Raw genomic sequence first — 12,029 nt, 5'->3', positions numbered from 1 at the left:
CAATAAGCTCCATCTAGTTGTCAAAAGTGACAGTCATGTAGGTTTTACAGTGCAAACAGCTTAAGACAGAGCAATATTAATAATGAGTTTGCCACGACTCACATTTCAGCAGAAATAGACTAAAAGAAAACATCTGAATTCTTATCGTCATGGTCTTTTATATGAGACTTTATTCATGTCATTGTAAAATAAAGACGATGTCTTTATTTCTATATGCTCATTCTTGATAGTAAATGACCACAGAAGAGTTTTTTTCTTGATAAAGAAACAAATGTTTTTCAATCTCTTTTGTTACTTTCTAATTGCACATGAATTAATTGAATATTTATCAGAGCTATTATTTAATATTTCCTTTTGTTACTACCTGCTTGGAGAATCTTTCTAAACATCGAACAGTCCAGGTTTGTTTTAGCTAACATGGTAACTGGCCCACACATTTACAGAGTGTGCATGTGTCCACGTGTGAAAGGATTCAAATGTCTCATTAGCTGAATTTAAAACTGGATTATAACTATATGTCTGCATATTCAATTGTACGTGTGTGTGTGTGTGTGTGTGTGTGTGTGTGTGTGTGTGTGTGTGTGTGTGTGTGTGTGTGTGTGTGTGTGTGTGTGTGTGTGTGTGTGTGTGTGTGTGTGTGTGTGTGTGTGTGTGTGTGTGTGTCTCGTAGTACTTTCTGCCTGTTTAGTTCCTCTCTCTGTGCAATGGATTGCAGGTGGCAAAAACCTAAACAAATGTTCTTGTATCAGATGACCCCTGTTGTCTCATGAACCAGGTGATGTTTGACACCGTCTCCTAGGCAACAGCTCTTGACACCTCCGGGGGCCTCATCTGTCTGTAAATTTATATATCCAGGGGCCCCTTGGGTGACACTGGACCCAGCTATGATGTCACTTGTGCCACCGATCCCAGTTGCATGTTACCAGGGGCCAAGCTGTTTTCCATGCAAGCGTCAGACTCGCTGCTATCTTGTTACAAGAAGGACCAGCTGTCCTCAGTCCAGACTCACTGGCCTGTATTTCTTAACTCTTTAATGTTTTACATCGTGCGCTGAGTCTAACCCAAATATATCCTCATCCAGAAAATGTGATGTCTAATACAGAAAGCATAGATTCACGAGCTGATGTGAAATGAGTAGTTGATGAATCAAACAAACATCTGCTGTTTCCACCTTTTCGAATATATAAATTTGCTTCTATCATCTCGTTGTTTTTAAACTGGGATAGACAAAACAAGCAATCTTAACATGGACTTTTGTGATGTATTGTGATACACATTATCACTGTTATCTTAACTTTTTAGGAGGATTTATCAGAGGGCTAATTGCCAGATTAATTGACAATGAAAACAATCGTTAATCAACAGTCATGATACTTAACGTAATTACATAATACTTCTATTTCATCCTTTAGATTATTTTAGTTGTTGTAAAAACTACAATAGAGCATGATGCAAAATCATGCATCAACTAAAACTGTCAGTCTTTCATAGGATCAACAGGTTCCTTAATTTGTAGCAATAAAGGTGGCAGAATGTTGATAGCACCTGTTTGAGGTGAAGAAATATCTTAAAAACGTGTTACACATAATATGATGTGAAATGCACAAAAGCCAGTTTTTCCATAGCAGCCGTGTCTGTGTAATTTGCCAGAGGCTGTTACATGTCTGATCTCCACTGTAACCCAAGACCTTATTTACTTAGCAGATAGAAAATAGACAGCCAGTGTGTGTGTGTGTGTGTGTGTGTGTGTGTGTGTGTGTGTGTGTGTGTGTGTGTGCGTGTGTGTGTGTGTGTGTGTGTGTGTGTGTGTGTGTGTGTGTGTGTGTGTGTGTGTGTGTGTGTGTGTGTGTGTGTGTGTGTGTGTGTGTGTGTGTGTGTGTGTGTGTGTGTGTGTGTGTGTTTTTTTGTGAAGGTTAGTCTGTTCAAATCTTTACGTACAGATAGCACACAGTCTGACTAAATCCCTCGGTATGAAGGATATAAACGAATACAAAAAACACACACACATACTGTTCAAGATCAAGGTCCCATCAGTACCACTATGTTATGTCATCATTGACATAATGTTGCCGTGGTAACCAAGTGCTGTAGATGATGTGAAAGAGAAGTGAGGAGCCATAGGGAGAGAAATTCAATCAAATCCCATCATTATCTCTCCTCTGTCACACATAACCTCTCCACCTGATTTCCAGGCACAACCGTGTATAATCACTTCCCCACACACAGGAAGTCACACACACACACACACACACACACACACACACACACACACACACACACACACACACACACACACACACACACACACACACACACACACACACACACACACACACTGACAAATATGCAGCGGTTAAGGATAAGCAGGAACAGGGTGTAAGGGTTTAGTTTGTCCTGCTGCTGACAGCGTGATGACGAGAGGAGGGAGCGTTCCTCTGAAATCCAGATTTTTATACCTACAATTACCTCTCCCTATTCCAGCCCCACTTTCCCCCCTCTGTTGTCCCTCTTTTCATTCTCCATTTCTATCCCACCTACTCTCTTCTCCCTCTCTCTCTCTGTTTCTCCTCCGTCCATTTCTCCTGCGATGAATCCTGCATCGGTAAGACAGCGTCATTATTCTGACTTGGAGCCGTGAGTGGGTAACGTGTAGGCTGATCTGCCTCTCTAATACATGCTATTTGTATCAATTTATAGTGACACACACACACACTCGTTCACACAACAGTATGGCCCATGGGAGTGTGCGACATGCATTGACATTGTTTGTTGTGATAGCGGCTATTAATTAGCAAGAGTGACAGGTGAAACAAAGAGACAGAGAGATAAAGGGAAGGGATCAAAGGGGGAAGAAGTGATGGGAAACAAATGAACAGGAACGCATAATTTCAGGGCAGAGCTACCAGAGCTGCTGCATATTTCAATGTAACACCACCTCTTTTGATGCATGTTGCAGCGCTTTGTGCTCACCGCTCAACAGGGCCTCAGTCCAAGGCTGAGTACATTCAGAATTTGGAAAGAAAAGTAAGGACGCTCGGCTTTTGATGTCACATCCGCATCAGTGTGATGAGAATAGAACAAATTATGCCTTGAATCTGTGACAGGTCGCACTGTATGCCCACTCATTCTTTAAATGGGATGGACAGACAGATGGTATTGATCCAAGGTGCTGACACGCACTTACCCACACAAACATACACACACTTAAACATTTGTCATGCTGTGGTTGTAATGCCAGTGATAGATAGATAGATAGATAGATAGATAGATAGATAGATAGATAGATAGATAGATAGATAGATAGATAGATAGATAGATAGATAGATAGATAGATAGATAGATAGATAGATAGATAGATAGATAGATAGATAGATAGATAGATAGATAGATAGATAGATAGATAGATAGATAGATAGATAGATAGATAGATAGATAGATAGATAGATAGATAGACAGACAGACAGACAGACAGACAGACAGACAGACAGACAGACAGACAGACAGACAGACAGACAGACAGACAGACAGACGTTAAGTAGTAGCTTTAATCCTGATATTACACTTGGTTGTACAGTACTTGAGCTCTCTTATCTTGCTAATTGCCCTTTGCCGAGACTTTTGGAGTGTTCACTAAGACAAAACGAGCACATCTCAAATGGCTGTTTTCCACGACCATTATCAGCCATTTTCTATGAATACTTAGTGTAAAGTGCTATTCTGTCAGGAATGGGCCTTGCTAAAATGATTACAGCTTATCAGCCTCAAGCCCGAGCCATACTGGACTAGCTATGAGTGTAATATAGTATCATTTGGTAAGTGCTGAACTAGAGTGGTGCTGTTTGTGGTGCAGAGGATTATCCAGATTTATCCCCGCCAATGCCCTTTGAAAGTGGGCCAGTATCATGTATTTGTGTTTCATCTGGCACATTCTTGCCGTACCTACACCTAACTACTCAGTGGCCAAACGAGAAGGGAGAGCAAAGCAGGTGCTCTGTGCTCACACACGTGTGCATGCTGATTTCTGCACGCATCGTGCACCACTGCAGCCAGTTCAAGGTCACCTCAGCAGTTAAAATCTTCTAATTCCTACATGACGCTATGGCCAAGCTGACACAAAGTCACCGCCACTACAAACTACATTTTAATTCCCTCGATCAACAACAAACAGCCACAGTCAGTAAGCAGGTCAGGGGTCAAATTTACAATGCCCTGTCAGCAAAGGATCGTCGAGAAGTCATATTTAGTTTGATAGAATAAATCTGCATTTAAAAAAAGAGTCTGTAGAGTTTTGTGCAAAAGAGGTTAAATAAAAAAAACATTCAAAGACAGAGGTAAGGGGAAAAAAAAGGTTTTGGAAAAGCTGAATCTAGCAGGTATTACTGTTTGCAGCTTTGATCACTACCTCTCAATTACATTAAAATAGCTATTGATTCCACACTTGAATTTGCCAGATGCTTTGGATAGTTTGCCAGCACATTTTCATTCCAGTTTCTATTTAACTCCAAGTCTCATATAACACCATGTGAAGGGATCAGGCTCCACTCAAAACCTAATGCTGCACACACACAGTGTCACACTGCCATGGATTCATGCCAAAGCCAACATCCCAGCAGGGTTGGAGAATCACCAGCTCCCAACCACCTGGGGTTGAATCTGGTTTGTTAGGACACACTCACAGCTGACCATTGCCATGAAAAAGTTACAATCCAAACAGGCTTTTTTTTATTTTTTTTTTATTTTACATTTTGACTTTATTCAGTCAGTGCAATAGAGGCAGACGGGAAACAGGAGGAAAGAAAACAGAGGAATGACATGCAGCAAAAGTTCAGCCAACCCAGAGTCAATTCGGGGACTCAACCGTGGAGGCATTTTAATTCATGTGGTATGAACCACAGTCTGTTTAAAGGTTGTGATGCTTGAAGAGCTAAACTGCCTGTGATGGCTCTATTTCAAACTTAATGCTACTCCCTTTGTAAGTTTGCAGTATTACAGCTGTACTCAAAGCATTATGCTCAGTCACTGTAATATGGCTCCATCCCAAACAAAATCCTGTAACCTCGGTGAGTGTATTGTACCTTTGTTCAAAGCCAAATCCTCACTGCGCTCATTTTCTCTCCGTTATTTTCTCAATCACACTTTTAACTAGAAACTATGTGGTCAGGTAATGGGTTTGTTTTATAGCTGCAACAAGGAACAGTTAAGCGGTTGTGCCTGCTTATGTGTGTGAATAGGAATCATACCTTCTTGTGTGTGTGTGTGTGTGTGTGTGTGTGTGTGTGTGTGTGTGTGTGTGTGTGTGTGTGTGTGTGTGTGTGTGTGTGTGTGTGTGTGTGTGTGTGTGTGTGTGTGTGTGTGTGTGTGTGTGTGTGTGCGTGTGTGTGCGTGCGTGGTTAGATGAGACAGTCAGCTGGGATCGTGGAGGCCCAGAGGTACCATATGGTCTCTGTGTCGCTCATAGACCTCCTCTCCTCTCCCCTCCTTCATCCTTTCTCTCCCTTACTGTCTTCTCTTTCACTATACGCCTCTTTGATCTCACATGTCTCTTCCTCCTCCTCTCCGCTCCCCACCGTTTCCATCTTTTTTTCTTCGCTCCCTCTGTTTCACTCTTTCTGTCACTCACATTTTAAAGTCACCACCTCCAGTTAAGCTCTTTTTCTGTATAGTTTACAGTCACTTTTAAACTCTTCAAGTCATTTTAGGCCTTTTGGCGGTGAGTGAGTGATAAAGCTACACTACTGGTCAGTTGAATGCCGCAACTTACTACCATTTCAAATCAACAGCCCTTGTTTCAAACTATAACTCCTAGTCATTTTAATTTTCTATGAACAGATTACTAAAATGTACTACTGCATCATTACCTAACAGAGAGGATGAACACCAGCCAGAGTTCTTCGCAACCAAAAGTGTTTTTTCATTAATGTCTTATAACTAATTTATATAGCACTGATAAAGGCCTTTTTAAATGGTTAAGTTACAATATATAAAGTTATATAAGTTTATATAAAGCTAAACTGCTTTTAAAGGAAGTAATTACGTAATTTTTTGTGAATTTTAATTTATTAAAATGAAAATATTTATTTGAAGCATAGAAATACTCCAAAAATATTCTCACTGATAAAGATGTTGATGGTAATGAAGAATTTACACCAAAAGCTGCAATGGAGACGCATTTATTGATTGATTGGAAAAAAAATATTTCCGTCAACACTCCATAAAACAACCATAAAATATCCGCCTTAGCCTTTCCAAAAATGTCATATCACTCTCTGACTCATGGAGAACTCCATCATAATTCTTCAGCCATTAGTTGGAAAATATGCCCAACACTAGCTGAAACTGATGAACACAAACTCTTTGGGCAAGATTCTTTCCATTTTTCTTTTTGATCGGTTTTCTGTCGCAGACAGCCTCTTGCTTATAAGCACACCTTTGAGTTTTGCAATATTTCAATGGTTTGCACAGAATTATCATAGCAGTTCAATGGAAACACATCTTTTCGCATCCAACCTGTCATTTCTAAATGAACTTCATCAGCATTAGAATGAGAAACATCCTTGACGAGTTGATCGTCAATGCTGACATAGTTGTTGGCTCTGATTTGATGAAAGGCTTCATTTTTTTTTCTACTCCCATTATATGCATCTTTCAGTAAGTCAGTGTGCTTGTGTGTTAGAGTGTGTACGTGCGCAGTACGAGCAGAGATCTGAGAGCTTCTAAGCTTTGCAAGAGGAATATAGAGAGACACTGAAAAAGCAAAGGGAAGGCAGAGAAAACACCTGTTATAAAAATGCCAAGCAATATTTATAATGCACACTCTGTGCCAATAGAGTACATTGATTTGAACTGAGAGAGAGGCTGTTGCACTGGCATATTGTGCTGCATTCGATACGACGTAATTGCAAGGATGAGACACTGAGGCTGAGGGAGTGTTTTTAATGACTTTTGATTAATTCCTTTTCCTGAAAGACTTAAAAGACTTGTCTTTGTATGTGGTACAAATACAAATAATGAAGTTAAATTGACCAGAATGTAATGCAGACATGGAGCGTGAAGAAAAGGTGGAGGACAGGTGAAGAGAGAAAGTAAAAGGTATGAGGTGCTGAGATGGAGGCAGAGGGAGGCAGAGCAGCCCAGAGGGAGGTGTATCTATCGACTTGGAAGTTCTGTGTGGGTGTGTGCAGGTTCTGACAGATAGTGCTTCCCTGTTATTTAGTGTCCCCGGTGTTACACAGCAGTTTACGGAGGCGTTTTTCCAGACACCTCTGGAACAATAACTCTCCAGTAGGAAGACAAAGGTCCCTTCTTTTTGTTGTAAAGCCAGAAGGCAGCACACGTCCCTAGGCTTGTGTCATGTTAGATGTAGAATAAAAGAGAGAAAGAACGCTCTCGTGTTTGTCAATTAACTGAAGAAGCGTCTGGAATCTCTCTGAGAGCAGGATCCATCCACTTCGCTGTCTAGTCCACTACACACACACACACACAAACATATGCATACAGCTGTCCTATCTGTTGCTATGCCACCTGACTTCTGATGCAGTTTTGTTTTGACTGAGTGTACCGTAGTATAAAATGGGAAAAAAGAGAGTGATTATGGGCTGAGAGAGACTGGGAAGCAGAAGGGGGAACTGACAGGTGTAAAAGGGGCAGAAAAGGGGAGTGAGATATGTGACAAAAAAATAATAAGAACAAGAAGAATGTGAGGGGAAGAGACAGGAAAAGAAAGGAGGTTAAAGGAGGGAAGGAAAGAGGAAGCATTAGAAACAAAGATAAAGAGGACAAATAACCTTCTGGTCCACTCGCATCATTGTCTCCCTGCTCTGTTTTGTTTCTGCAGACTGCTGGCTGTATTAATACATACAGTAATGTGGCATTTCACTGGAAGACTTGGCACGTGGCCACAGCATGCCCAGTGGCCTTATCCTTTGTGTGTGTGCGGGTGTGTGTAAGTGTTCAATCATGCTGGGCATGCTAACATTAGCAGCTGTCAAAACAGACAGTGTCCATCCTTTCATGCGTAGTTAGGAGTATAATAGACGTGAATAGAACAGAGCAGAGCCGGGTTGGAAAAGAGCAATATTTTCTCCTCTCTTCTGTGTTAGTTTTTCTAATCTGACTCATGGTTTCCCATCACTGGATCTGCTGCTCGTTTTGTCGACTCACCGGGTCTTGCCAAGTGGATGGTAGTGCTGGCTGGGGGCAGGCCAATGCCCCCAGGGAGGTGGGTGTGGGGCGGCATTACACAGCTCTGCAGCCTTCCTCTGTCAGAGGGGCGGGGCTATAAGGTGGAGGGGGAGGGGGTCAAGCCGCCATGCCTGCAGCCTCTACTGGGGTGGTGACTGTGAAAAACAGCACCAAATCACCTGAATAGAGAGAGAGAGAGAGAAAAGACAAGTGAGACACACACATCCTGATCCAAACCCGAAGTCTGACACCATATTACAGCCATTAGGTGCTCACATGCAAACACACTCCCAATGCCAGCAGCAGTGAAGCAGCAGGACGCTGTGTGCATGCATGCTCACGTTTGTGAGAACGCCTCCTCGCATACATTAAAACTGTATTTCCATGTCTGTGCGTGTGTTTTTCACCTTTCCCCACTCGTGTGCACACGCGTGTACGTTCACGCCTGCAAACGTGACTAACAGCCCCCCTGGTATTTCATATGCATAAATAATAGATGTGTGAGTCTTTGGTATTTCATACAATCAGATTGCCTTCAACACAGACAGACCCCTGCTGCTACTGTCTGGCACAGAGACTGACAGAGGAAAGAGAGACAAAGTGAGAGTGACACAGGAAGACAGAGAGGAGGAGGAGAGAGAAATGGAGGGAAAAAGCAGAGAAAGAAGGCACTAAATAAACAATAACATATATGTCAAGTCAAGTGTACATCAAGTTCCTCAAAACAACTAGCTATTCATGTTGAGTGTCAGAAGCCTAGAAAAAACCTCTTCGCCAATGATCTGCTCATCTAAAATGTCATAGATAATTGAGGTTCACGTCTTGATACTAATTTTTATACTGTTGATTGTTCGATATAATAGTTTTTCTCAGCTTTACAGTTTTGACTTTGTTTTCTGTACTAATATGGAGTTCACTCAGTGGTTGTTATTTTGCTGAATCAGTGGGACAGATGTACTGCAAAAATACAAAAAAATGACCTGTAATGAAACGTATCCCACATGCTTTGAAAGAAGATGACTCTTCTTGTCACTGCTGAGTCATTACAGTGAAAATAGGTTTTACCAGTCGGGGAATTGTCATGGGAGGAAGCTCGTTGGCACCTCGATACGACACGACTGATGTGCACTGTCGACTCACAGCCCCTCCAGGGCCAATCAGTGTAATTTCTGAAAAATGCTGGAGTGCTACTGCGAGATGTGCTTTCTCCTAAAGGATCATCAAAACCCAATCAGCAGCGTGTGAAATATTGCACTAATCAGATTAGGCTGTTGCTCAATGGTTATCTGTTTGTGGGGGGGAAAACTCAGAAACACGAGCAGGCTTTTTTGCTACCTACACGGCACATTTTCAACATTTCAAGTTGAATGGAGACAAAGGTGCATGTGTGTATGTGTTTGCACTCCTGTGTTGATTTGTGTGCAGTAATTATGCAAATCTGCACCTGTACCACTATAAATTAGCACGTTTAGAAAACAAAAAGTAGAGTAGAAGGATGATAACGTGGATGTGTAGAAAGAAAAGAAATAGGAAAAGGGAATAGATGAAAGTAGCCAGAAGGTTTTGTTTTCATCTTTCTATGCAAACAGACATGCAGACGGTAACTGCAGTCCCTTTGAAAAGTAACAATCATCAATCTGTTAAGTGTCAGTAAGTTATTTACAACTGGTTATATATGAAAATCCGGGAGAGGAGAGGATAGGAGAGGAGAGGAGAAGTGGGTGAAGTAGGAGAGGTGGTGATTGACAAGGAAAGGAGGTATAGAAAAGAGACAGTGTTGAAAGGATACAAAGGAAAATATAGGCGAGGCAGGAAAGGCTGGAAGGGGAGGGGAGGTAAAAAATAAGCGCAATAAGTAAACAGGGAGTACATTAAAATTCTCCTCCACAACCTCTTGAGTGTTTTAGTGTGCATGTGTCGAGTGTGGCTTTGGGAATGTGCGCCCCAGTGGTGCTATTTGTGTTATCATTATTGTTATTAGTACCTGCCAGACGCAGAGTAAGACATAAACTACTTGTCTGATCTCTCAGCTCTTTCTGTATATTCTCTTCTCATATGATGCTTTATTTACTCCTCCTCTCCTCCCCAACATTTATTCATCTGTCTTTCTATCTTTTCTCTTTCCTCATGACCTTCATTTATCAACATTCAACATTCCTCTCTCTCCGACTCATCTCTCATTCATTCTGTCACTCCCGCTCTGTCACTTTCTCTCCTTGACAAAGCAAGCGAGGCTTGTACGGAGGATTTTCAGCAGATGGGTTTCCTGCATGTGATTAAAGTCACATTAGCCAGGCTCTGCTGGGAAATTTCAGTTGTTCTTTTGAAATGAGCACATTCGCTTCATTTGAAAAATTCAGGAGATTAGAAATAAAAGGAACTCGTGTAATTTGGGGAGGTTTGTCTCTCTGCTTCAGATTCAAGCTGCACATGTTTCCTTTTTCAGTTCGCTGGGTGGTGTGAAGCTAGTCAATGATAGTAATCTGCAAGGTGGGCCCTATTGTTGTAATACACTACAATATTAAAGGATTCTTTTTTTTTTATTTCACATTTTGAGAATAAAGTTGAAATGTTGAGAATAAAGTCAACATTTCAAGACTAAAGATAAACTTTTGAGAGTAAATCAAACCAAATGCGTTAGCGTAAGTAAAATGCCTTTTGTAGATGAACAGGTGAACTAACACTTCAGAATTGGTTTTAGTAAGAAGCAATTTTCTGTCTTTTAAAGCACAAACACATTGTGGTGGTACGTATTGTAATTTGATAAAATAGTGCCATTAAAGTGATTGTCACTTTTGTGCAAATGTAAGTAGCGGAAAATAGAAAGATGCAAAGATATCAATGGTCACACCTTCACGCTAGTAGTTTGATTTATTCTCTCAAGTTTTCTTAAATTTGACTTACATTTTTTACTCTCAATATATATTAATTGTTTTGACTTTATTTTCTGAATGGTATCTCAACTTTATTTTTGACATTTGCACTTTTTTGTATAAATACAAATTAAAACACACACAGGGCCACTCTAAAAGACACAGCCACAAAATTAGCTAATACTACACTGGCAACATTCAAGTTCTGCACGATTATTTAAACAACCAAAAAACAATAGATTCGCAGTGAATCTGAGGCTTTGGGACCCTTGGTGGTCTGGAGTCTCTGCTCAGTTGCCCTCTTTGCTCAACATTTGATCTAGCCTTGACACTGAAGAATGTTGCAGCAGAGGTAATATTCCAGTTTGATTATTGCTCATAAAGTGTACAACATTCATCTGTGGATTGAATCTCTACTTTTGGGGAGGGAAACAGTTTGGGTAGAAACAGTGTTACCTGGTTAGCAAACAAATTTAATTAATCCATTTTTTAAATGTCTGCATTGGTAGAAAAAGGTGAAAAGAACTTATGGCCGATTTTTGGGAGAATTTGTTGGCCTCTCATTCACATTTTATGTGGATTTTCTTTACCATTCCTGAGCAAATGGGAGTGGAGGAAAAAGAGAAATGCAGGGAAAACATTCAAAATGTAAAATGAATGATTAAAAATCTACAAGAAAATCTGATTTATTGTGCCAAAATTTTCACCATGCTGGCGGTGTCCTTTAAATGATGTATTGGAGGTGCAGCAGAAGGTCACCTCAGCAACCACATGTACCTGTTTGCCCATCAGTTCCCATCATGTTTAAACTGGTGATGATGTGGCAGCAAGGCTGCCTGTCAGGCTATTCTCAGAAAGCTTTTTTTTACCAGTTTGACCTGGACACAGGGGCGGCCAAAACCTACACATGCACCAATGCACACATTCGTGTACACACGTGTAAATACTTGGGTGCCAGAGTCGGGGGAGCGAGTG

The 12,029-nt window shown here is 41.0% G+C and overlaps 2 protein-coding genes across 4 annotated transcripts in view; one reads left to right on the top strand and one right to left on the bottom strand.

The window, feature by feature from the left end:
• Positions 1 to 12,029, top strand: part of cacna2d4a (calcium channel, voltage-dependent, alpha 2/delta subunit 4a) — an 87,484-nt gene that overhangs the window by 39,216 nt on the left and 36,239 nt on the right. The window lies entirely within an intron of this gene.
• lrtm2a (leucine-rich repeats and transmembrane domains 2a) overlaps positions 1 to 12,029 on the bottom strand; it is a 28,875-nt gene that overhangs the window by 12,106 nt on the left and 4,740 nt on the right. Inside the window, exon 2 of the mRNA XM_069700314.1 lies at positions 8,161 to 8,360. Within this exon, the coding sequence (XP_069556415.1) occupies positions 8,161 to 8,236 (76 nt within the window). The 5' untranslated portion in view covers positions 8,237 to 8,360. The remainder of the gene's footprint in view (positions 1 to 8,160; positions 8,361 to 12,029) is intronic.

This window comes from Brachyistius frenatus, unplaced genomic scaffold (assembly GCF_029030835.1).
Source record: "Brachyistius frenatus isolate BFR_SWC_R1_liver_20210118 unplaced genomic scaffold, ASM2903083v1 Contig_33, whole genome shotgun sequence".
NCBI lineage: Eukaryota > Metazoa > Chordata > Actinopteri > Embiotocidae > Brachyistius > Brachyistius frenatus.
The sequence above is the reverse complement of the archived record's forward strand: the minus strand, read 5'-3'. Positions and strand labels throughout refer to the sequence as shown.